The 27,586-nt window shown below is 36.8% G+C and overlaps 1 protein-coding gene across 1 annotated transcript in view; it reads left to right on the top strand.

Moving 5' to 3' along the window:
* Positions 1-1,919: 1,919 nt before the first annotated feature.
* LOC148657388 (epidermal growth factor receptor-like) overlaps positions 1,920-27,586 on the top strand; it is a 119,639-nt gene continuing 93,972 nt past the window's right edge. The window contains exon 1 of the mRNA XM_088643615.1: positions 1,920-2,344. Coding sequence (XP_088499741.1) covers positions 2,272-2,344 — 73 coding nt within the window. The 5' untranslated portion in view covers positions 1,920-2,271. The remainder of the gene's footprint in view (positions 2,345-27,586) is intronic.

The following is a 27,586-nucleotide window of genomic DNA, read 5'->3' as shown; positions in this document are numbered from 1 at the left end:
TCTAAATAATTACTTTGTGTAATTTTGTCTGCTTCCTAAGGAAACAGCCCTCACAATTCATTGATATTATCATGGTGCTGGTTCTTTCATTGGCAGCAGTAAACAGTATTATTTTGATTCAACTGCATGCAATTGCAGTGAAATTAGCTTCTCGTATTGGTACAAAGGCATCAGGAAAGGAAAAATTTCACAGAGACCTCATTTTTAAATTGATACTGTATTCTGTCTAACCAAGTTGTACTGTAGTTTTGTAGAAAGTGCTGTTAGAAATACTTTGTTAAAAAATGTGTTATGCTCAACTGTGCCCCTGGCTGTAATCTGTAACAAACATAACACCTATTAAACCTTTAGTAGTGAAATCTCCATGTCTAGTTATTTATTCTGCATAAACATTGACGCCTTTCCCATGTTAGATTAATGAGAACTCAAATTCGATTGTGCACACTTGACTTCAAACGAGACCACATTTTTCTGAGTTATCAACCTAAAAACAATATTTGAAAGTGTAGTACAATACAGAACACTCATATATACTATACAGTATATACTGTTAATGCTTTGTGGTTCTGTATTTTGCTGTGTGCATTTGGTCATGAAAGGGATTGGTAATTCTGGTCTGCAGAACCTCAGCCTACTGTATTCTTGGCACCAAATAAGTTGGGATGCTTCAGCAGAGATCAGTCCAATATTGCCTATATGTTCTCCCACTTGGTTCATGTACAGTAATTGAACATGCCATGGCAGAGCTGCAAAAATGCAGAAGTTCGTTTGCATTTCCCCAGCTATAGTATGCTAGTCTCTTATCTCTTGTCCCAGTTGCAAGTTACTGTATACCGTAAAGAAACTATATTCATTGGTGGCTTGCAGAAGTTCCAGGTAAACCTCCTGTGCTGGGATGAGCACACCTGTGTGTGACTACTATGTGACAGCTGTAAAGACCTGGATTGTGTGTGTGGGCAGGGCAATGCAGTGGGAGTTGGGGTAGAAATGCGAGTCCTCCAGAAGACAGGAGGGTGTGGTAGGACCTCCACTTTCCACAGTAGTTGACGAATGACACTGCATGGAATGAGAAGCTGTCTTTGTCTGGTTGCTCGGCTGTTGTACCCAGGCTGTGGAGATAACATCAGATGGTCTTCTCTGGGTGCCTGCACACGTTCTGCTACATTTGCACTACAATGTCAGGCTTGCTTTCCTTTCTACATTTTATAACTTGAAATGTCTGTTCTGTTGACTAGGAGAGCATACAGTACAGCAGAGAATGAACACATAAACACTTGTCACTCATTTGAGAGCAGACAGCTTCTTACACCTTATTCCAGTGGATCCTAAAGTATCGTTGAAAACGGCATTACTCGTGTTATGTTCCTGCTTGTTGAAAATGTTACTGTTCAAACTTGGGGGGGGGAAATCTACTGGTTTTCATCAGTTTCCTGTCTGTGAAATGGCTGCAGGCTTAAACATTTAACCTGCTACAGCAGGCACTTATGTGATTATGATGTGGCTTGAACTGCCTGTTTAAATCACAGTGGGTGTCTATTTAATTTACCTCTCTCTCTCTAGGTTGATTTGAGTAATATCCTCTCTACACAGACTTTGTCGAAGCCATTGTTTTATTGTTTGTTTAAGGATTTGGAAGCAACACTTTCACCACCAACAATAACAATAATAATAACACAACATGCGGATAAGTAAAACCACACTAAAGTGGTCATTTCCGTTACAAAAGTGATGTTTTTGAACAAACGGCATAACGTTTTACAGTATTCCTGAAGATCAATAATAAATTTCGCGAGTTCGAAACTGATAGCGCTTGCTTAGTACATGCTGGAGAATTACGAAATACCGGAAAGCAGTGAATTTCAACATCGCACAGAACATACCTGGCACAACTGCACATGAGCAGAAGTTGTGAATCATGTCAGTCGGCAGGATTTACTTTACCTGTTAATGCATTTATCTGCAGCGCAATAATCCCCCTCCCAGTGGTGACGTCAGAACCTCCGCTGGCTGAGAGACTTTATTCGGCTCAGTTCTCGCCACAAGTAATTCAGGAGAACGAAGGAGGAGCTGTCAAAGTTTCTGTGCTAAGGAAAGAAAAGTAACGCCGCTGACGCCTTCCCAAAATTTCCTACTATTTCCCTTTGACAGCTAGAGAGAGAGAAAGTAGAGGCTTTATTCACCACACAAACTTTGTCAGTACCAGTATGGAATAAAAAAGAACATATTTGAAGGAGAAGAGAAGAAACGAAGAGCTCAAGAAAACTCGCAGCAATGCAATTCGAAATTGCGATCGTCCTGTCTTCCTTGCTCACTCTTGGCTGTTGCAGTATACAGGACAAGAGAGGTAAGTGAAAGAAAGATAACTTGTACAAGACCTTTCCTGAAGACATGCAACTGTTTGTTAATAGTAATTTAATGACCCGGGAATAAAGTTTTAATACACTAAGCTTTGAAACAATCTCGTATTGCTTTGTTCGCGTTTGTATATCTGTAGTTTGTTCAAGATACAGAGGCAGCGTGGGAAACTGTAGTACCGGTACAGTGCTTCCTGGTTGCGGGAATGAGGAGTACAGCAGATTACTTCTTACCTTACACTAGAATTTGTTCTGCGTTTGTCGTATGAGTATCGAATTAACATCAGTGCAAAGCCTTAGGAAATAAAGAGGCACATATTATTATTATTATTATTATTATTATTATTATTATTATTATTATTATTATTATTATTATAGTTTCTAAATACCTACAAGAATGGGATGCCCGCAAAGTGCAAGGCAGCTGATAATCACAACAGGGAAAACTGATATGTTAACTTTCTTTACGGAGTGATTCTTATTTTAAATGAATAACTGCGTTCCTTAATGATCAGGCAAATGTTATTTCGTGGTATCTGGATGGATACGTTATGGTGTTTTAGAGAAATGTATTGCGTTGTAAGTTATTTGGTAATCGAGGAATGGAGTCCTTACAGCGGAGACGCTGAGAAACGCTATTGTGGAGTATTATGCTGCAAAAGTGGAGGGAAACGTTAAGTATTTCAGTATTTGCGGACTTAAATAATAGCGAACTATATGAAATGAAGTTAATCATCTACTGTATGTTACAAGAAGACGTCGCACAGGTATATACAGTAGTCAAACAAGCATCAGTGCCAGTGTACAATGTATAAAACAAAGATCCCTTCATGTCCAGTTTCAAAATCACATTTTTAATAAAATGGGTAAGACAAAGTCATTCTGTTTACGATGTCATACAAAACATATCCAGATCATTCGTGAACAAATATCTCGCAATAAAATAGGTGGCACGACGACTACTACAAACCACCGAATAAACCAGCAGGTTGAAGTGTTCCGAGTGCCCAGTCATCTCGTCCTGAAATCGAAAGTACAGTAATTCTCAAAAAAGATAAAGCACACCAAAAGCAATGCAATGCCAATTATACGTTTTATCTGTGTTTGAAAACTTTAAATTGGTATCATTTTCGTATTGTCCATCAACTCTTTGAGTGTAACAAGATCTTCATTGTTAGATGCTGGCAGAATCCACAGTAAGGGGAGTAGTAGGTCAAACGCTACTGTGCCAGTATAAAGTCAATGGCACATCTGTCTGCTGATCCGAAAAAAAAACCCGCTTGAAATTCTGATAGTTCTCTATAGTCAATATACAGGAAAAGTAAATAATACAGGAAATTTGTTTTAGTGGTAGAATTTCTTAAATTTAAAGGGAATATTGGTTTCTCGGATTGGTAGGATTAGTTAAAACCAAGTGGAGACATCAGCCCCGCACGATTCATCTTTCGAAGTCTCGTAGATGAACTGGAGCACTTAACTGCGCAAACCTTGTGCCTGCGACATGCAAAATAGATAATACATTTACTTTAAGGATTTTTTTTTTCAGAGAAAAATAGCAGAAGAGAAATAGCACAGAAGGTTACTAAACATGTACTTAAAATGCGCATCATATTATGCAAAATATAGTATTAATAATGTTAAAACCGCTTTCTTTCAAGGTCTATTTGATTTTATTGTATAAACACTATTTCAGGAACAGGGTTATCAGAGTCTTAAGTGTTATGTCATTTGAGATAGAGAAGAGATAGGAGTCAAAGTTTTCCTTCCTGAATCCCAGTGGAATAATACCTTAGTTGAATGACAAGTTGATAAGGTTATGGTTAGCACTGCTGCCTCGCAGATCCTGGGTTGTAGGTTCAGGTTCTGGAGTGTGGTGCCTTCTGTGTGGAGTTTGCATGCTTGCCCTGTGTTTTTGTGTGGCTTTTCAAGGTGTTCCATCTTCCTCCTTTCAAAGGTAAGCTGACTCGGTTAACTGATGTCTCAATGGACTGGCATTGTGTCCTGCCTTGCAGCCTGTGTTTCTACTCTAGGGTAGTGTCTGAGTTTCCATTATGAGAATAAAAGCTTTTCTGATAACAACTGAACGGTGAGGTAATGTGCCTCTTTTTTGAGGTGACCGGAAGTAATGTAAATATGAAGAAAGTTATTTATATAATATAAATGCAGTACAAATTATGCCTTTTTATACATGAGATTAGGAGGAAGTTTAAAACCTGATGTCCTTTTTACATGATCAAAAAACTCTATCATTCCTTCAGTTTGATTCTACTTGCTATAAATTCCACAAGTGGCTAGCAAAACAGCTAATTTCTAGAGAAACTGTGGTATTTTTGTTTTAGGTAACTTTTCTAAACCTTTGTACAGTATCTTCCTTCATGTGCGGTACTCCCATTTGTCTTTTCAGACTCTGAAGATGTATTTCACAGCATGCAAGTAACCTGTTAAAACAATGACAATGCGTGTTGTTTTCTCTAAAATTAAATTCTAGGCAGAGAGTGATTTTTGGGTTTGTTACTGAGTACACGGGCCAATTCTCTCTGGTGAACAGTTGGGAGATGTCTGTGTTTCGGGTTGTCTCAGTGCGCTCTGTGTTGCCAGTGTGGGCAGATGGATGGCAGATCGAGTAAGACCATTCCAGTCAAGAAAGCCCCTTGTTTCTCTGCAGGGTCAAAGCTCATGGTGGGGGACAGTCTGAAATTCTAGGTAGCTTTGGCTTCAGTAGATCGATGTCTGACGGTCTTTGTATGTGACTTTTTGGTGACTGGAATCCCTGCCCATGACGAACACATGGTGAACACATGAAGAACACAGGGTCTTTTCCAGCATCTGTTTGCTGCCATGAGCCTCTGTGGCTTCAGTAGGTTGATGAAATAGGATATTGCTTGTGTTAGGTACCATTTCTAAAAGATTGACAAACGAAGATTTAAATTAAGTATCCACACAAAAATCTCTCTAATGTTCGACACCTTCTCCTCTTTTGTGATCATCACAGATTTGCACCCTTTTGTGCTTTGGTTTAATTAAGTTTTTTGTTATATGTGTTTTATGAAGCTACAGTAAAGCTCCCAAAAAAGATAAAATCTGATTTCTTTTTCAATTAACAGAGGTGTGCATACAGTATGTTATCAAGGAGGAGTCAGAAGAAAGTTTAAGGCATTCTGTGTCTACAGAAATTATTTTATTTTATTAAATAAAATTGACTTTTATATTATTGTTAGAGAGATGATATGGCATATTTAAGGTATTTGAATGTGTTGGCTCAAACAACGAAAAGTCAGTCTGTTGCAAACATGAACAGGCAGCCATTAGAGTGCACTTACTATCAAATTGAATGATAATGTTTCCTTTAAGTTGACATTTGTCATCAAAGTTTATCATCCCAATGTGTAATCAGTTTCATTTTCACATGCTTGTCTGTTTATTCCTGGTAAACTCTGTGATTGTGATATTAACATGCTGCCCAAATGCCTCTCTACATGAAGCACAGGTTACCTGTGCAAGCTTAGTGTTTCGTAAGCAAATATAATACTATATATTATAGTTTGTAGTGTAACTTTTTCCTATTGTAAGATGGGTTTAAGAGACAGTTAAGTTGGTATTGTCAGTAAACAAAAAATGTAAAAGGTCAAAACAATGTAACATAGTTTCTTATTGCTATTAGAAATATTAAGCTTTTTTTTCTGAATTAACTCGGTCCATTCTTTGTGTCTTGCGGTAAATAGAATAAATTGATTGGAGCCTTAAAACATGTCCTCAGCACTATTTAAGACAGACTGCATTAGATATAAGGCTACAGTATGTAATATTTAGAAGTGTAGAATAAACAACTTTCATGTAAAAGACATTTACTAGATGTTAGATGATAGATGTTTGCAAGTAATTCAGAAAAAAATGTAGTAAAAAACATTATTTTACCAAGACATTCTTTACTATTTAGTTGCATAATCCATGATTATGAAATGACCTACAGTAACAATGTGTTGTATTGTGTTCTGTTTTGTCTTCCATAAGTTACTGGCCTATCACACCTCATTACAGGAATTTTTTTTTGCTTTTGTATTTAAAGTTACAGTTTTCGGATTGTGATTTTATGTCAGCAGAGACTTTACAGGCATCAATCACAATTATTGTGCATCAGCCAATTTCAAGTTATTAATTCAGTAGTGCTGTACTCATGAATTTTTAGTTTTCAGTACTCATCAATCAGATGTTCTTGAAGTAATTTTAATTTAGTTTTAGGTGAAGGATTCTGGTAATTATTCTGTCCTGATCAAAGGACAAATGTAATTTGTAACATGGCACATGACTGATCAATTTTTATATTTTCAAGAGGCATGTAATTTTTACAGTAATATAAAAACTAGCAATGTGTCTTAAAACAAATGTGTCCAGATACAGCAGGTAGGCTATATATCCACATCGAATGTGTAGTACATGCATGTCTTTCCAGTACACATATATATTGAACTATACATATAAAAAACATACATTTATTTATAACATTTTTAATGTTGTGTTAGGTCAATTTTTCTTGTATTGTACCTTTGTACCTCCATTGTACCTTTGTACCTCTAGGTGACCCTTTTTCCTTAACTTGAAAAACTCTACTTAAAAAAGTTAATATTATTATGTTCAGATGATATGGAATGACAGACCATTGACACTTAAAGACAAGAACAAAACAGTTCAGCACTTGCTGCCCACGAAATTGGGAAGAGCCATACGCCTGACTTGTGACCACAGAGAATTTCAATATGTACCCTATTGGAAATATGGACCCTAGCTTACCCTATGCCCTATGACGTCTTGTCAATGAACATTGAAACATGAACCAGACAGCACAAGTAGAAACTATGTGCAAGTGCATCTAAAACCAAGAAAAGGAGGCATTTGTTTACCCAAAGTTTTGTGGGAGTATAGAACAAGCTACCCAACCATGTTGTTGAAGCTGATGCCCTGGTGTCTGCCAAGAAATGGATGGATGAGATCCCTAGGTCAATCAACTACTAACTACTAAATGTTCTAGAAGATCTGAATGACCTCTTTTGATTTGTAACCATTCTTCCTGTATATCCTTATGTTCTTATAAGCACAGTTGACAGAAGTAATGATTTCCAAAACTAGAGAATATTTTTTCTGCCTATCATTTTCAATTTTTTTTTTCCTTTAAGGATGTAGCGATTTTTTTTTTTCACGGAACAGCTCAGCTTACACTTCATATCTATTCTTACATCTTGACGATTGTCGTATTTGATGCTGACCTTTATGTTTTGAGGGGGTGGGTGGGCAGAGGGAGATGATCGTATTTCTGGCTGGCTTTTAAGGGTTTATCTTGTCTGGTGTTGTAACAACCCATCTTGCCATCTTGAAGCCATATTACAAGACTCATTGTAATAATGCATTATCTTTCACCTCAGCAAGCTACAGTACTTGTGCAATGGATGTTTATATGAAGTGAGGATACTTTGTTTTTTTCTAATAAAATGCTAGAGAAAATGGCAAGCTGTGTTCTTTTGTTCTTTTTGCTGTTATTTCCCATATAGGAACCGATATTTAGTTATATATTTCTGGACTTCTCATATAGCGTACTAAGGCATTCTTTTTAACCTGAAGAATCTGGGGTGCAAAGGCAGAGAAGTAGAGGTTAATTATAGCAATTTGGTCCCTGTTGTGGCCAAAGGTATGAACCTTGTGAATTAATAATGCTGTAGGCAACTGGAGATGTAGTCTGTGGCTGGGCTTTGTTACATGATATGCTGTGAGGATTTGACAGAAGGTATTGTACTTAAAAACATTGGAACCAACATGATACTACAGTGCGAGCTTATCATGGCAGATGTCCCTCCCTGCGCACTGAGTAAAAAACAAGGGCAAAATAAAAATGAGGCAAATTCAGCAGCAGTAAGAAGGATGTTTCAGGATTTTTCAGTTCCACATGTGGGATGACAGGGATATTGTTGATCCATGGACATTTTCTCCCATCTTAGGCATTGAATTCTGTAACTCTTTCAATGAGACTGCTGGTCTCATTGTGCCATCCCTAATCAGTTTCCCCCTTGCCTGGCTGCTCATTTCGGAGGAACAACCTGATCTAGGCAGTGTCTTGGTGCCTTCCATATCTTAATGATTGACTTCACCATGCTCTAACATAAGAGATATTAAGGATCTTTGAAAAGTTTCTATACCCTTCCCCTGATCTGTGCCTTTATAAAGCTTAATTTGCATGTTGTTTTCAAAGCTCCTTGGTCTTTATGGTTGAATCTGTGCTTGCAATTCACAACCTGACTGAGGGTTCTTACAGAGACAGGTGTATTTATTCTGAAATCATGTGAATCTCTATTGTTGCACACATATTGCTATTGTAATTCTGAGGCTCAGTCATGTACATTTTGTGCACCCTAACTAATTTCGGTTGTCAGCAGATAAAGGTTATAGATATTTATTCAGTCATGACTTTTTTTTTATTCTTTCACTTTAACAATTTTTTTAAATATTTGGAGTAGATGTATACACAGTAGCAAGTATTTATAGCTTATTCAAAGTACAGTATCATAGTACCTGCTTTAAAGCAACCAAACTTTAAAACTTTGGAAGGGACTGAGTACTTTTACAAGGCACTGTACATACAGTAGTTAACAACTGTTGATGTAATGGGAAAATATGTCATTTATTTACATGTTAAAGTTTAAGCGAATGTGCCCTGCAGAATACAAGCCCATTCACTTTTTTAGATGGCTGTTCAGTGTTTACTTTTGAATTACCTGTAGCACTGGAAAATAAGGCAAACATATACACATTGCTCTTATAATAAAGTCGTCTGAAATGCTTTTCTAAAAGAAAAGTAGTAAACATTTACATGTAGGAGGGAATGTAGGCAGGGGTTTGTAATACATGTCTTTATCACTGTATATACCAGCTGCCATAAAGACAGCAAGACACCAGATGTGTTTTTCATCTCAAAGTGGTCAGAACACTGCGGCATTAACAGTACACTGTATGCGATAATACTGTATGTATATTGTAAAAATATTGTTTGAAATATATGTAATAATGTAAAAGAAAGAAGCAAATTCTTTTAAACGATTTAAGATTGTTTTTGTGTACATTTTAACATCCTGCAACTTATATTTACTTGATTCATAAATATGCAAATATTTGTTTGAGATAATCTGAATGGCAGTCAGTCACTGATGCAATCATAGCAGAGGTCAATGTCTGTGTCAGTGATTTTATTAGAACTGTGATATAAACAAGTATGACATGCAGTGGATCAGATATAAAAAAATAGAGAAATAACATGATGTGTTTATGGGATTACGTTTATTCATGTTTTTATCCTGACCACTGTTCTTTATGTATTTAAGATAGTACTGTTTTTGTTCTGTTTTTAATCACACCAAAGTGAAATCCAACTGGTGCCATTGGAGCAGAAATCCAAGAAAATTAGCAAATTCTAATTTTTCCAGTGCTCATAATTTTCAGTTTTAGCAATCATGAGATAGGGAAAGAAATTAGAAGTTTTGGCCTGTACCAAACAGCTTTTAAGCCCTGCTCTGCTTATAGTACTTGTTGTGGAAATGTCATCCATCAAATCTCAAGTACTGTAGGCCTACTTTAACCAAAAATGGACGCAATTCCAAATGACCTCTACTGAGCATGTTCTTCTGAGGCTCAAAATAAGATTACCCAGGTTTATGGTTTAACTCCCTTTTCAGTGACGAGAGGAGCATAGTTACATAAAATAGACAAGAACGCGTCAGTCCCTGAAAACAGTATAGAGTCCTAGAGTCTCTGGTAGGGGTAAATAACTGATAATGTGCACTGCCTTCTAGATCACTTCTGCAAATCAAGTTTTCTTTTAGAATTTGTCTGGCAATAACAACTCCGCTGTGTTTGTGAGCCAAACGAAAAAATTCCTAAATACTCCAGGAATGGTAAACAAAACCAAAAGCTAAAAAGGGAGGCATTGTTGGTTAAAACTCTGTGATCTACCTGAAAAAATGCTTTAACTGAATAGTCCAGTGCATAGTCTTCTGTATAAGGCTGTTACAGAACAAACTAGTATGAGTAGCTGGAAATATTCAAAACTACTGTGATCAACTGGGGCATGTAAGGATAATCCCCTTTACAGTGATATAAACCCTGTGAATTCCAGGGAGTTAAGAGGTCTGTATGGCTACATTCTGCAGAGTTCATAAGGCTTATTTCCGAGCACTGTTTCTTTTCGAACACAGTTTTCCTAGGAAGAAATATAAACCAGGCAGATGCTTCTGCATTGAGGTAGTTATCTAAGTGCACAATAAAGTGTCATGCCAATTAATTTGTGCAAATTTCAACCTTAATTTTTCCTTCTTGTCAGGATACATTCAATAACAGCACTGAGTTAGTGTTACTATTGTGATTTCAGCATTTGTAATCAATAAAAATGAAATGTGACTTGCAGTAGCTACATCAATTAAGATCTTTTGAGTTCCATGGCTATTTTTATTTATTTATTAACATGTCCTTTTTTTTGGTTCCTGCAGTAGTTGGCATGCTGGGATTTCAGTTGTGGGGGTGTCAGTTGCAGCACTACTTTACCAGGGAAGAGAGATCCATCTGTGGCAAATTTATCTGACCTTCTTAAATAACAATAAATTTAAAAGAACTTAGATCTCACCAAATCAAGTTCTTGTGCTCTACACTCTTTGGATTCTCAATGCTACAGAAAATCAGTATGAATGTTTACAACTCCAAGTTTGCACCTACAGTAAGTCTCACCAGCATGTATTTAATTAGCCATTTGTATTTGCACCATTTAATTGTAATTGCAGATTATCTTTTAAACACGGTAATTGAGCCATTTATTACAAGGGCCATAGCACCTCATAAAAGTATTCAGACCATTGCACATTTTTCAAATTTTGTTGCTTTAAAGCTTGCCATCAGTTAATGAGAGGCAGACACTCGACAGGCAATTAATATTTGTTTTATAGAAAATGAAATGAAAAAAAAGAATGAAAAGAAAAATGGATAGGTCATGATTGCATAGGTATTAAAATGCTTTGCTGTGATAAACTTAAATTAATAACGATGGACAAAATTACAATTAGTTGAGTGGTGTTTGTCTGTACACAATAATATAGTTGCAGCCATGAGGCCAACACTGAATTTGAAAGAGTTACAGAGTTCAATGGCTGAGATGGGAGAAAATTCCCATGGGTAAACAATATCCCGCTAACACCACAAAGAAGGCTTGTTTGGACATGAGAAATCCCATCTCAAATCCCTCAACAAAACACCCATGTGATACTGCAAATGGTGTATGTGGCAAAAGGTTTTCTTTTTAGACAAGACCAAATTGGAATTTTACCTGATGCAATCCCAAGACAATGCATCACTCAGTCAACATAATCCTTAAAGAGGTGGAAACATTATGTTCTAGTTCTGCTTCTCATCAGTAGGCACATGGAGTCTTGTGAAGACTGATGGGGAACATAGAACAAAGTACTGTCAAATCGTAGAGGAAATCCTACTTCAGACTCAATACTGTCACACACTTTCACCTTTCAGCAAGAAATTGATCCACAGTACAAGGCCAAAGCTGCAGTACTCAATTCAATTTAATTTATTTTTATGTAGCACCTTTCACAACAAGGTTGCCCCAAGGCACTTAACAAAGCTGTGTGAGGAACCAAAAACTCCTCTGTAAGGAGAGAAAAAAAACCCTCTAGGGGTCCAATGTCAACTGGCTGCCCAAACCCTCTGGGCATGCTAACATTATACAATTCTAAAAATAGTCCTAAATGTGGAGTATTAAGTCTTCCATCATATCTTCTGTGTGCCAGTACTCCATGCAGATCTCTGTAGACCAACAAATCTTCCTAAATGATAACTGTATTTGCGAGGTCCCTCATGGATCCATGGCAGTGATGCTGCATCAAACTCAGATGGTGCCCAGCTCGGGCAACACCCGGACATGTGGGGAGGAGAATAGGATAGTGTGGTCAGAACAGATGTATCTACCTGGAAGGCCAACACTGAGACACACAATGGCATGTACAGCAGCACCAGCAGCAATTGCAATTAGCTATGATGTAAGGTGTGCGTAGGCTAGGCTGAAGTAATAGGTTTTCAGTCTGGTTTTAAATCAGTATAGTGGAGTGACTTCAGAATAGGAAAGTAAATGTTGCTGAGTGGCCTGGTCAAAGTCTTGACTTGAATCCTATTGAGAATCTCTAGAGAGACTTGAAAACTGCTGTCCATTAGCAGCTTGACAGAGCTTGAGGAAATCTGCCAAGGAGAATGGGCAAAAACTGCATCTAGTCTATGTTAAAAGTTGGTATTGATGTATTCAAATAGACTTGGGGCTATAAATGATGTCAAAGGTGCTTCCACCAAATATTTGGTTAGTTCATTAATCTGAATACCTATGCAATTAACATGTCAGTTTTATCTCTTTGGGTTTTACTGACATTGTGTGTGTGTGTGTTTGTTTCTGTCTGTGTGTGCCCTGTGATAGTCTGGCATCCTGTCCTGAGTGTATCCTGCCTTGCTCCTGTTGGCTGTCAGGATAGGCTTCTGCTCCCTATGCTGGATAAAACAGTTAGGAAATGGATGGATAATAAAAGAAATATTAGCTATTTAAGAGTTTCCCTCATTCCCATCTGAAGCAAGGTAACAAACTACAGTCTTACATGGAGAATGCCTTTGAAGTGAAGTTTGAATTTTATCGTTGTCCTTTGCTCGAGATCATTCCTTGTGTTTTTGTCACTGTTCCAGGATACTCATAGCAACGTGCAGGCTTCCAGGAACAGCTGTAAAACAAACCATCAATTTTCACTGCTGTGCAGACATGTTTATAACTACTAACGTTATTACAAACTTGGAATGCTTGCATAAATCTAAAAAACAATGCACAAAAAGGTCATACTCGTCAAACTTTTAAAGATCACTTTGAGTACTTCAAAACTATAGAACTGGATGAGATAACAACCTTCTATTTGGTAGTTTTTCTGGTGCAGTTCTGTCATCACTGGGGACTCAGTATTTTCAGAACAGATGTGGGGGCCATGTGTCCAGGAATACTGCACTGATATCCAACCTGCAGTAGCAAAGTCTGACAGAAGCAGTTTAGTGTCACTGATTAAAATCATGCCTGTTATACAGTGACAGATCAGTACTATTGAGGGATACAATCACAATGATCAGTGAGCCATTTCATAATTGTAAACTTTGTATCAAGAGAGTTTCAGCCCATACGGGCCCGATATGCTTGCAATTTATAATGGAAGATGATATAATGAGGTAAGAACAGGTAATGAGAAGTGTCTCACAAAAGGTCTGAAACATTATGTATGTTTATAGTCTCACACGTAATGTTCTTAAAAACTAGGTTTCAGGCAAGTTTTGTGGTCTCCAGTTCACCATAGTTAAATTTGTTTTAACACTGAAAGTTACAACTTTATTAAGTTTGATCACTTGTGTTTTCCTCTCATGAAGTGAGATGTTTTGGCCTATTTCACTGCAAATGAAAGGCCAGGATAAAGATCTAATGACAATCACAGCAGGGCATGATTGCAGTTCTGATGTTTTGTAACCTGGCCAAACAGTGCAACAAGCACATTATTTTAAAATCCTTTGGTAGAAAGAGTAGTAATTTTGCATATTTTGTCCCCACCAACTACCCTCTTTCTTGTTTAACTTCCATCAAAACTTTTGAGAAACACCTGTCTCAGACAAGAGGCTTCTATTGTTTTTACTAATAACTGAATCTTGCAGACAGAGCCATATTTTATAAGTCCTTTAAAATGAGGTCAACCTTGAGGTCAGTAATCCTATTATGGTTATGATGAAGTTAAATAATACTGTGAAGAGACTTAAAAAACTCATAGCTATACATGACCAGGAGTAGTTTTTTCATTTCCTGTGAGACAGTGAAGCAAGGCCTGCAGACTCGACACCTTCTTAGTTTACATTTTTATGGCAAAGGGAACAAAGGCCTTCCTTTTAAAAAACCTGTAGGGACTTGTACAAAAACTTTGTCAAATGCATTAAGAGAAGGTTCTGGCAAAGATATAATCTTGAATGGAAAAGAAATCACTCTCCCTCAGCAAAATAAAATATTTGTTTAGAAAAATCTGTCTTAAAAATTCATTTAAGCCTAATTCCACCTATATTTAAGCACTTGCTTATCTTATTTTGCTTCTTATTTCAAATTGTGAGGAGAACTACAGCTTGTGTTTTCATGTCACTACTTGTTACTTGTAAAAGTTGCAATTACGTAGAAGTGTACTGAGAGAATATGCTCAGCTCATGCTACATGTAGGCTAATTGGTAGTCTTAGTATAAGCATAGTTCAGTTCCTTATCTCTGGTTTTAGGTAGTGTATATGAGTTTGTACTCAAATGCTCAAAGTAATAGGTCTGGTTACATGCATAAGTAGATACAGTGCTCAAGACTTTTTGGAAAGCAATTATATATAAGAAGTGTTACATTTGTATTATGTGTTCATGCACCTTTTATTTTTTATTTCATGTGAAGGCATGTACTTTATTGATGGACTTTAATATGTGCACTTGATAGCCTTGATACCATAACTCCAGTACTGTAGCTATGAAGTGTAATTCGTGTGTAATTGTAAATTAAATTTTTAAAATGCTTTAGGTATATGCACAACTAAGATGGTGTCAGTTGGTGTCAAGCAATTTTTTTAATGTTTAATTTTTACATATGTTTTTATGGGAATGTATAAATATGGAATTAAAGTATGAAATTTTGTTTTTTTAGTTTGCTAAATAAACTTTGTTGAATGACTACTCCATGAAGATTCCTTCCATCCGTTATTAGAAACCTATTTATTCCTGGTATGCATCATACTAAGGGGATGTTCTGTTAGAGATCAGAGATCAGAGAACAGAGAACAGAGAACAGAGGCACTTATTCACACAAAGGGTTGTGGGAGTCTGGAGAAACCTACCTAGCTTTGGTTTTTTAAGCAAAAAACATTTTTTCAAGACACTTCTGGATGAAACCCTTAGATTCATTACTTAGTAGCAACCACATGAGCTAGCTGAAATGTAGAATTATTATTTTACTGTATATTCAATTCAGACAATGCTGGATACCAATAGGAGTTCTCAGATCTCACTCAGTTCTTTTCACCCTACAAATCAGCAAGGAGACGAAAATTATGGGCAGAAAATAAGAGGAGTCCTGGATGGAAGACCTCTTGAGAAAACGTAAGGTTGTTGCTGGAAGTGATGTTAGTGGGTCCATCAGGGGGCACTCACTGTACGGTCTGTGTGGGTCCTAATGCCCCAGTATAGTGATGGGGACACTATACTGTAAAATGGCGCCGTCCTTCAGATGAGACATAAAACCGAGGTCCTGACTCTCTGTGGTTATTAAAAATCTCAGGGCATTTCTCAGAAAGAGTAGGGGTGTTACCCTAGTGTCATGGCCAAATTTCCCATTGGCCTTCACCAGTCATGGCCTCCTAATAATCCCCATCTATGAACTGGCTTCATTACTCTATTCTCGTCCCCACTGAGTGTTCTGGCACACTATGGCTGTCGTTGCATCATCCAAGTGGGGATGCACATTGATGGTGGTGGAGGGGAGTCCTTAATTACCTGTAAAGTGCTTTGAGTGGAGTGTCCAGAAAAGCACTATATGAGTGTAAGCAATTATTATTACCTCACTTAATAATATATTGATTATTATCCTTATTGATCTAAGGCTCTCATCCAGCCATCTTTTTCAACACCAGCTTGAGTGGATAACGTGTTGCAGATTCCCACCAGCTCCTTGTATAAAAAGGTTTTTAGCCTGCAAAAATCTTTGTTTAAGGAAGTTTGCAAATGAGTATCAGCCCATTTGGTTGAATGTTACACAATTGGCCTGAGAGTCTCGTACAGCCACTTCTTAAGAGAAGTTGTAGTACTACAGTAGCTTAACAACGTGGCTAGGTAACTTCTTAAAGACCCCCACACCCCTTTGTGTGAAGAAATGTCTTTACTTCTCAGTGTTAAATGCAATTCTACATAGTTTTCAGTTTTGTCCCCTGTTCTGTATTTCAGTGTGGATTCTGAAGACATCCACTGGATTAACATTCTAAATATTGTAATATTGTAAATAATGTTAAGGATTCACAATGCTTGTATCGGGTTTTCTAGTCATCTTTGTTCAAGACTATGATTTATTTGGCCTGTCTAGCTTGTTTGGTTGCATAATAGTGAATTTATCCAAGGATCTTAAAAGAAGTCAGGCTATAAGGCTACTGTATAATTCTGAGATTCATTTCTTTTAATCTGTCTATGTATACTATGACATTCCTCTTAGGCCAGGAATTAGGCTGGTGACTCTTCTTTGCAGAGATTCCTCAGAAGCAGTGCATTTTTTGCAATGTGGTGACCACAGTTATACATAATATCATCTGTAGAAACCAGCAACTATTGGGTTTGCTTTGGTCTATGGCCTTGTTGTCTGTGCTAATATGAAATGTTGGTTGGGAATGTGATAGCTAAAGTATGGGAAAACAGTTTTTAATTCCCTTTTAACCAAAAGTCTCTTCAATCCTTTTACCATTTAAGTCAACTGAGAATGGGTTCTCACTTACAATAATGACCTTGTGAGTGCTAGAGTAAATATGAAGAACTAGGACATATACTAGAGCAATGTGGGTTAAGTACCTTGCATAACAGTTGCATCCTACCTGGGATTTGAAACCACAATCCTCCAGTCTGGAGGCTAGAGCCCTGTCCATCACTCCATGCTGCTACTCATAGAGCTGTTTCTGCTAGTGTGTATTGTATTTGGCTTTTGACGCTGCCTTTATCCTGGAAAAAAGCCCCTGGCAAGTGTGAAAAATGGTGGGGACCAAATGGGAAAGAGACAGAGAGCCTTGGTGACTTGCTTAGATACAGTATTTGATTAATGGGGGAATTGTGATTTCTAATATACTGCTTGCCATAAGTTTCCAAAGAATCAAATCTATATCTTTTGTGTGTGTCTGCAATAAGAATAAGTTAGAAGTACCATATATTAAGGACTCTTAGCTAGGTCCAGCTTTGTTCTTATTGGGTACCGTATGTACCCAGCTGTAAATTCATAGGGAATGTTTAGGGTTCTGAACATGATGGGGACAAATCTGCAGTTGTAACTTGAGAGAAATGTCAAAAAGCTAATAATTTTATATAAAAATGCTTAAAAAACATGAAATGAGCAGTCCCATTCATAGTTATTGCTGGTTTCATCCACTTAGCACAGCCATGTGGGCTGTGAGGGTGCTTGTGTTATAAATGGAGGTTTTAACTAAGAGATAATTAGTTTTGCTGTTACCTTTGTTAGTGCCATGAGCTTTAAAGATCTCAAATGATTGCATCAAAGTTTAACTGCAGTTAAGAACAATTAGAGTCCAAAGTAAAGAAACAAAGCTCTTAGTTATGGAGTGCTCGGCCCACAATTGTACTGTAGATAGCTGAGTAAGGTTTATTGTAAAGAGCTGTATCATAAAGTGAAATCTACTGTATATGTGTGTCACCTCATCCACCTCAGCCTAAGAACTCTGTAGTTTTTATCAGAAAATGAAATAAAATGATTTTTTTATTATTGTATATTACCTTGTTTGAAGACCTTGGTGATTTATTTTGTGCAGTTTATGACTGGAGATATAATTCACCAGCTTGGCAGTTCTACTGTACAGGTTTGAATGACTGTAAGTGCTTTTGCCATATATCAAGACCGAATATACTCTACATATCTGAATTAATAGTAATAATAATACTAACATTATTTTATGGCTTATAAACTAGTGACTTATAAGTAGTGGAAACTGCAGTAATTCACCTGTGTGTGACAATGACATTCTGGGATTAGTAAACTGCTAACAAATGAACAAGACAGGTCGGTGTTGTGCATTCATTTTAAAATTTTCTTATGCTCACACAATAGAATCATAGGAGAGTCACAGGCAGAGGAAACTGCCGAAGAGACACAAGAGAATACATTATTTAATTTTGGTCATAGCTGTCACCCTACCAAATGATGGTTACTCTACAGTTATGTCAAACTTGAATAAGTTACAAGAGGCTTGGTGAAATACATAAACTTCTCAGTTTATCTTATTCCTGACATTCTCTTAATGTGGGTTTTTCATTAATATAGGCTGATAATGCATAATAAGAGATCATATGAGATATGAGACTTGAAAAATAGTATAAACAGTCCAATAATAAAGCCCTGCAACCCCTAACACAAAAACAAGGTGGTGAAAAGATGTTTTCTTTTTGAGACAATTAGACCATTTTCTTTTTGCTATATCATGCTGCAATGTATTCATTTAATGCAAAGAAATATTGGTTATCTGAACTATAATACTAGTTGATCTTTGAAGTATTTTATATGTAAGGACTATACAGTACATATAAAGATGTCCATATATACTGATGGAAAAAAGAAATGCAACACTTCTTCCTCCACACTCTGGCCCTCCCTTTTTAAAGTGACCTGATCAGGCATTGTTCCACCTGGACCTTGCTGGGTAAAAGTGCACCTAACGAGCTTTCAAGTGATCTGCAAGTTGCAATGCTTCACTGCACAAGCTGTATTTCTGGTCAGGAGGCTTAAAACAAATTGACAACTTTTTGTGAAAGTATTCTCATTCTAGAAAATGTTAGGTTTCTTTTTTCCATCAGTATATAAGGAACTCTTCCTGAGATTTATACTTTTTTAAACAATGATTCACAAATTGAAGGATCAGGCCTTTGTATTCTATAATATCCAATGTCTCTTTTTGTCTATTTATTTAGGGATTTTGGAGACTGGGTTTATATTAAAGTTGTTTAATGATTCTATGTATGATGTAGGATTGTTATGTACAATTGTGATAAAGTAACATTTTCAATAATGATACTGCTGGCTGCCAGCTCATATAAACTGTACATTTAAAGGTTTTTATGGCTTTTCCATTTGTTTCCTTGTATGATGCATTACTCAAACATGTCACCTACCCCTCCTCACCAACCTTTACAGATTCCCACCCACAGCTCTGTATTGGATCCCATAAGTTACAAATTGGTATTCCATAAGTTAACTGTAAATTAAAAGCACTTAGCTTTTCATCTAGCCCACTCGCAAGGCTAAGGTGTCCCCAGTGGCCAATTTCCACTTTTCTGTTTGGACTGAAATTGTTACAATATCAGGATGTGCTGTTTGAATGCTGAGATTATTTCCTGCTGTATAGAGCTCCTTCAATTGCCTTTCCAGATCCATGTAGCTTGTCTTTTAATCAGAGTCATAGAGAACTTGGAGCGGATCTTCAAAATGTGTCCAGGAGTACAGAACGATAACTGGCAGGCAAGCTCTACTCTTCCTGCCTTGCTAAGTCATTGAACAGTACCGGCAGTACAGGAAGAACAGCTATGATTTAGTGGTCCTGTGCTGGCTGCAATAGAAAATCAAATAACACAACAACAGCACTGTTCTGCAGTCATGCTACACTCTTGAGTGTCTCATCCCCCATGAAACAAAATGTCTGATTTTGGTCACCTCATCCCTGACACTTTCAAGAGGACCAAAAAAGGCTTTTGCTGGTTTTTACACTGTCTGACAGCTTCTTCTGTGTAGCGGAACTGCCATAGCCCAGATCTGTGAGTCAGAACATGTACTCAGGGCACTTCATTTCTAAACTGTGGTTACTTGTTGGGTTTGAGCTTGGGACATACTGATTGAAGGATAGAAACCTTATGCATTTTCTTAAACGTTGTGTTTGTTAACTATGAATACCAGTTTATGTCAGGAGCAATGGTTACAAATGAGAAGGGGCCATTAAATCCATCTAGCTCATTTGGTTTTTGATTGATCCAAGGATCTCATCCAGCCGTTTCTTGAAAAAAGCTTAGATATCAGATTCAGCAATGTGGCTGGGCCGCTTGTCTAATTCTTCCACACCCTTTGTGTTAAGATATACAGTACCCCCTGTACTCAGGTAAATACACTTGATGCTTGATTCGTAAGAAACCTATAGGTTTGAGTTTGACAGTACTATAAAGTCATGTTTTTGTTAATGTTTTCTTTTACTCCAAGAGCTTCATCCTTGTGTGTTTAATATTGTTATTTCATGAGTTTGATCCCTTAATCATCTTAATCATCTTTATGAAAGGCATAGGCATATATCGGAGTTCTCTTTCAAACAGTCCTCACACTGTTAAGGAAATTAGTTTGCTTTTGTTCTGTTGTTTCTTTACACAAGCAGGCAAAATCCACAATAAGCAACCACGTTGCTCACTGAAACACGAACAGAGCACCGAGCAGTCCTATGGGAAACGCTTCCCTGAAGTTGATGGCTGTCAAGTAGCAGTCGTCAGTTACCAGGCATTTGCTTCAATGCTATACAAGTCAGAAACTGTCATGGCATGCCTGACTTTTTTTGTAAATTGTAAATGTGTGCCTAATGTTGTAAACAACCTTGTTCCAGTATTTCCCCCCACTTATTATTGTTTCAGAAGGAAGTACTTGCTCTTTTATTGAGCGAAGTATTATTTCAAGCCCTTGATAGCTAAATAGAAATGTATCAGAATAACCTTTGGGGGATTAGTCATGTTTTATTTGTTTTTGCCATATTTTAAACACAAAAGTTATATTCTATCACCAAAAAAGCCAAATACATTCTCCCCTTTTTTCATTTTAGTACTGCACAAACTAGTGCATTTACAAAATAATTTGCAGATTTGTTACTCAATAAAGTGAAAACTTTTTTAGTGAGCATTAGAAGGTAGACAAGTTCCAATTCTGTTTTCAGTTTTAGTAAACACCACACTTGCATATGAACATTATTATCCTATCTAATTCAATGATAGCCTTGTTTGGAAACTCAGATGTTTTGTAGCATAACAGTAATCATTGATTGGAAGGCCTAACTCAGTGCAATCAATTTAAATGGTCAATAAAAATACATTTGATTTTTGCTTTCTATTGTTGACACATGTAATGGATTTCTGTCAAAAGACATCAATATAAACCTCAGTCATTTACACATTTAATTTCCTCATCTTCAGAGCTCATGTGTTTACTGAGTCTGAAGTCTCCCCATTTACACTTGTCTCTGCAGTATCCTGATCTGATTCAATATGACTGAAGGCCTTGAGGCCTAGGAATGGTTTCTTTGGCAGGTCATGGCACTCTGTTCAATGGATGAAGAGGGAAGTTGTTTGTGTTCTTATCTGCTGGTTTTACAGTATAGTAGGTAGGTCCCCTTTTCAGGGCACCATTTTTCTTTACCATCCAACACTGGAATTGGAGGTGATGTGGTCAGCATCACGCTCTGGCTGGCCTATTACCCCCAGAAGGATTAATCCCTGGTTGTCATGGAAAGCAGGCTGAATGGACCTGTGAATTGTCTGGAAGGAATTAGAGCAAGCTACATCACTTGCCCCTACCTGGGATTGAACCCAGGACCTTTCAGGGAGGAGTTAGACGCCCTTGCTGTCTGAGCTACCATGGCTCATTTACAGTATGTTAAGATCAATTAATCTACCATTTATTTGCAATTGTACACAATCTGCTTCATAATCCTTTCTCGGCCATGTACTGAGGGAGCCGCTTTTGGTTAGAGGATAGTTGAGTCTTTTTGGCCTCTAATCTGTACTTTAAATAAAGTGTTGTCCCATCTTGTGTGGTGAATTTACATACTATAGCTGAGAACAGTGTTAACCTTAAGCAAAGCCCAGACCTTATCCAATAAATAGTGTTTTCTTCAAACACTAAATCTCAGTTAAAGTTAAACAGTTAAAACCAAAAAAATAAAACCATCTTATTTACAGAAAATGTATATACAGAAATGTTTTTCCACACGATGGAAATTTTGTCTTTCACTGGAAGAAAGGTGAATTTCAATATTACCTACAGTAACTGATCAAAATACAGATATTGTAAATGCTTAATCTGCATGGCGAAAAAAGCATTGAGTGCTTGTGTTTGTGGTTATACTGTGTGATAAATACATTTATGCCAGTGTATTAAACCTTATAGTATTACTGACTTTTGTTTGAATTTGTGAAGTCAATAGGAACACCCTCTGTGTATACAAAACGCCATGCAGGATTTACAGTATATTGGGAAGAATTAAGTTTCATATTGTATCTCTGTTATTTGTCGTGTATCTGAAAGTTCGGAGAGGCTGTAAACCAAAAGAAGCCTTTCACACTGGCAGATGTTCAGATCCAGTGAGACACATAGATAATTACTGCATTCTTACAATCATTATAAGATTTAGAAAAATAATGTCTGGCAGTTTCAACCCATGACTTAACCACGTTTGATGGCAATTCTGAATTTGTTTTTCCAAGACTGCTGTTAGACTGCTGACATAAAAGTATTAAATTAATTTCACATTTCTTAAAAATACTGTAGGTGTGAAACTGGAATGCAATGTCGCTTTGTATCTTAAGTATAGTAGCAATGCGAATCTCTTTTTTGTAAGGTTTGCCATACAGGGGCCAAAACCGAAAACAAAATTCAGCCACTCTTCCTGCCAAAGTTTTTATGACACATTGCGACATAAATACAAGTAACAGAATGTTGCTTTGTTCTTTCTGTCAAATCTTCCCTTCTGTGTTTCGCTTAAAATTCCCTCAAAATAGCTCCTGGGGTTCAGTTATTGAGGGGAAAAATGTTGAAGGAGCATTTTATAGCTTTTCCATGAACAAATGGGTTCAGCTCACTCCTACTGTATGAGCCTACATTGGAAAGAGGCAAGGGAAAAAAAGGCCACGGTGATTCAGGCTGGAAAAAGAAATGACTATCTTAAAATCTCCTGCTCTGCTGTGGTTTATAATGTCATGTGAGTCAGGAAATTGTAGTATTGGACTTGCTCTTCTTTAACATGTGCCCATAAAGCTATTCAGCTGAGCATAAGTCACTTACTCTATACTCTAGCAGGACTCCAATGATTACATGTGCACACATACAGGACAGTATGTACCTTAAAATACTGTCCAGTGGGTACAGTACATGTGGCTAGTACTGTATTCACAGTAAATATGTACACATAGTTAATTAAAGGAGACATAAGCCACACACCTACCTAGCATGTATGGTAAATATACAGTACTGAGATATAACGTTACACAATAAAGTCAATATTTGACATCAATTACATGATAAATAAAGTCAGATGACCATTGCATTGTAGAAGTATACCATCCCTTGACAGCATGGCCCAGTGTTATTTTGAATGCGAGCTTGTACTGTAAGTACAGAGAAGTCCCAATGAAAAAGGATTCCCCTGATTCCTGTACTTGGACCAGAAACTTTAAACATCTGACAAGTTATGTGTCTGTTTTTACACAGAGGAACCACCAGACTATTTTGGTTGCTCACTTAGGGCTTTTCTGTGTTTGATGTTCCAGGACTTCAGCTTCAGTTCCCATGTAGTGGGTGTTTAATAACATGCCATCTTGAAGTGCAGTGGAAATTAGTATTTTTTTTTAAATCAACGTTTCTTTTGTTTCATTCATAAGACACATCATAATTGCTATCAATTTTGAACTGATTATAGAAAAGAATAGAAAAAACAATAACTTCTGTAATAATAAAACCAGTAGAGAATGCATCCTAAAATTATATATGGACTGCATAGTAACTGAAGATGAAAGAATTATATTCCTGGGATGAGAAGGACACTTATAATAAATAGTTCAGCATTAAGCTTAGAACAAACTTGTAACCATTTTGACATACTGTGTACAATATACAGTATATGTACTTTTGATAGAGTACTCATCCTGAAGTTATTATTTTTGTGAAAGATGGAAAAAAATATTCTTTTTAAAAGTGCTATTTTCAAAACTGAAATGGTCAGTTTTCAACATCATTGTCTTTTAACTGAACAGAAATGACATGAGAATTGATATAGAAGGAAAAAGTTAATAAAGGTAGCCTAGTTTATAGCAATTCTTGCCTTGCCTATGCTGACATTATTGAGATGATTATGATATCATTTTTTTAGAAATAAAAAACAAACATGTTTGAATAGACCAGAGAGATCTGATGTGTAGCTTAAAATTTGTGCTACCAGTTTGGAAAGATTGCTCTTGAAAATGGTCACAAAAACCTTAGACTGGCCAGCCCTTACAGTATTCTGTGTGCATTAAAACACTGTAGATTTCCATGTTCAATAAACCAAGTTTACTTCAAAAGGCACAGATTGATATGGATATTTAAAGAAGGGAGGTAATGTAGGTATTACCCTTCCTATATTTTCCAATCTAAGATTTACTTTGGAAGTTATTTTTACTAAGGTTTCAGAAAGAGCACCCAGTCAAGTTCACCAGTACATCTGTGGCAATACGTTTGAGCACGGCTCTCCTAGTATTAGCGTAATCCATGCTCATAAGCTTGCTTATTATATGACTCACATTGAATGTACCGTGCAATTTGCAGATGTCTCACTACAGAACAGTGCTTCCAGTTCTTTATAGAGGAACAGCGTCATGTCTGTAATTCTACCTGGGTCCATGTGACACACAGGTGAAATACTTTGCACAGGCCTGGATCTGGCAGGTTGAGCCTCTCTGAGCTGTTTGTTGTTAGAAGGCCTTCATTGTTGGAAGGTCAAGCATCAAAACTTGAGGATAAATGTTGTAATCGGTGTAGGCTCTATGCCAAGCAGCTGATTTGCAAGCTTATTGTTGCTTAGATACAGGTACTGTATCTATTTCTTCTTTGATTTAGGCTGGCTGGTGGGTTCTGCCATCTACTGTATGTAAGTGTTTTTTTCTTTGAATTCCTCAGAAAGAGCTAACAGTGACGTTCGTAACAGGTGCTGTTTTCTGAACACATGAGAAATATTTTTTTTAATCTCCTACCTTATTCTTTATTCCTTCTTCCTTTTCTAATCATGTTGTTTCTGTGTGGTTCTCTGTTGCAGATTTCTTTGGCTGGTACCGTATTTGCGAGCCTGCCAAGTGCTCCAGCTAATGAGAGTTTGGTGTATTGTGCAGTTAATATAAGATTAGAAACATGAGCATTTCTTATGTGAATACAGACTACAAACACACCAGATATTGATATTTTCCTACACACAAAGTGGTGATTCCAGAGTGTCAATTTAAATAAATTTGTTGGTGATTTTTTAAAGAAATTAACCTGGTAAATTAGTTTGGAGTTTAATTCAACAAGTAATTTTATCCATCCAGTATCAGAAAGGAATTTATTCCTGGCAACAGCTGTGGCAGTCTGAAGCCTATCGTGAAAACATAGGCTGAAGATGGGATTACGCACTGGACAATACGCCAGTCCATCGAAAACGCATACACACAGGGAAAATTCCAGGCAGCCAATTAGCTAGCCGTTTTTGGAAGGTGTGAGGAAACAGGAGCTCACAGAGGCAATTCATTGAATAAATGGAGAAAATGGAAAATACCAGAATTAACCCCAGGAGACCAAGAGTTGTTGGGAAGAAGCATTATTAGGGCAGGAGATACTTTTAACAAATTGATCTGTATGTCCTTGTTACCTGCTTGCTGCACTCAGTCATCATATAATAATCATAAAAACATAATTAGGGTCAACTTTATTTGTTCATTCCTCTTTTGTGATGACGGTTTTTATTGCTTCTTGTCACAAGCAAGGAATTAAATAATAGTAAAAAAAGAGGGCTTATACAATTTAGAGGTGTGAGGGATGGTATTTTTCGAATAAAGGCTTTTCAGTCTTTTCATTTGGAATGACTTACAGTAACTTTTTGTGAAGTTGTTTATGTTTATGGAGGTTCCTCTAGGAGGCTCAGGTATCCACGGTATATTTGTGAAGGTTCTGTACAGAAACATATGCCAAATTTGCATACTGTATAACCAAGTCCACCCCTATACTGTTCCATGATGTACTAGAGTTAATAATATACAGTATATGGTTAAAAGACTTACCTGTACGGTAAGTAAGCCTCCCTTATGTGATAATTAAAGAACTGATGCATTGGCTTTAAGTTAAGAAAAAAACTAAAACAATAAAAAAAAATAAAAAAACATCTTTGTAAAATCCTGAAATACTTGATATGCTCAAAAGTTTTTTTTTCTTTATTTCCACGGAAGTGGTGGATAATTAGAATAAATGCCTGTAAAAAAACATCTATTAGTCTGGTAACAAAGCTTTCCATGGAAAGTCTCCTACGTATTAAGGTATAGGTGCTTTACAGGTCACATTTCAATGCAGAAATAAAAAAGGAACAGCTCATTATTCATGTACATGTGTTGCCTGTCCTTTCTTTCCACTTGTTCTGAACAGATTTTAATCTCAATCACTACTTGGTAAAATGTCTCACACTCTGGTCTTCTCAAAAGAGTGGAAAATTAACTGAAAGCACCACTGTTTCAGCATGAAATTGTGTATATACTGTATATTCAGAACTACCAGTTAATCAGGCCGAGACCATTGCAGCATTCCAGACCATTCTGGAATTGGGAATATTTGTAGTTACACTATAACAAAGTTTGGTGTTAGTTATTTTTAAGGTCCCTTCTCAGGATTGTCTCCTAAACTGCATGATTTCACAACAAAGTGTTCCTGGTATTTTTTTATTTCACCAGCAGTGGCTACTGTGCTTGTGTACTCTACCTAAGCAATTGGTAAATAACTTAACAGGTAAACAAAAACTCCTTTCATATAGTTATCTCCTTTCAACAGTTATATATTTTATAGTACAACCTCAACAATTTTGGAGGAATTCTTATTTTTCTTTATGTTTTTTCTGTTTATTACCGAGTTTCTTTCTTGATGTTGTTGATCAGCTGGTGTTTAACAGCGAAACGTTTATGTTGAACATTGAGTAAAGTATTGCTGTAGATTTCTCTCTCTTGTTGCTAAATCATTTTCCAGCACTTTGCCTGAAGTTTACCCTGAAATGCCAAAGAGAAATATAGTATTTCTAAGAAAGAAGTGGAGGGAATAAAGTTGATCTGTAATGGCTGTAATATAAATAATATCTAAAAAGACAAAGGCTATTCTGTTGTCCCAGTTTGCTTTCTCAAAGTATTAGTAGTTTGGGTATGATAGTAGCCATGGTAACCATCTTTCAATATCAATATCAAATTCAGTATCAAGTTGGGGGGGGGGTACCTTTAATTTTTTTAAAGGTACCTCCCAGCTAACAACAAGTTGTTAGAACTGCGTGAATGCTGGGAATGTAAATAATTTGTATTTATACATTGAGCTGTGGTATTATTCTAAGTAATTTGAACTGATATACAAAGAGA

The sequence above is a fragment of the Lepisosteus platostomus genome, chromosome 8 (assembly GCF_059453375.1).
Source record: "Lepisosteus platostomus isolate fLepPlt1 chromosome 8, fLepPlt1.hap1, whole genome shotgun sequence".
NCBI classification, from domain to species: Eukaryota; Metazoa; Chordata; class Actinopteri; order Semionotiformes; family Lepisosteidae; genus Lepisosteus; species Lepisosteus platostomus.
Note: the sequence above shows the minus strand (reverse complement) of the source record. Positions and strands in the feature narration are given on the sequence as shown.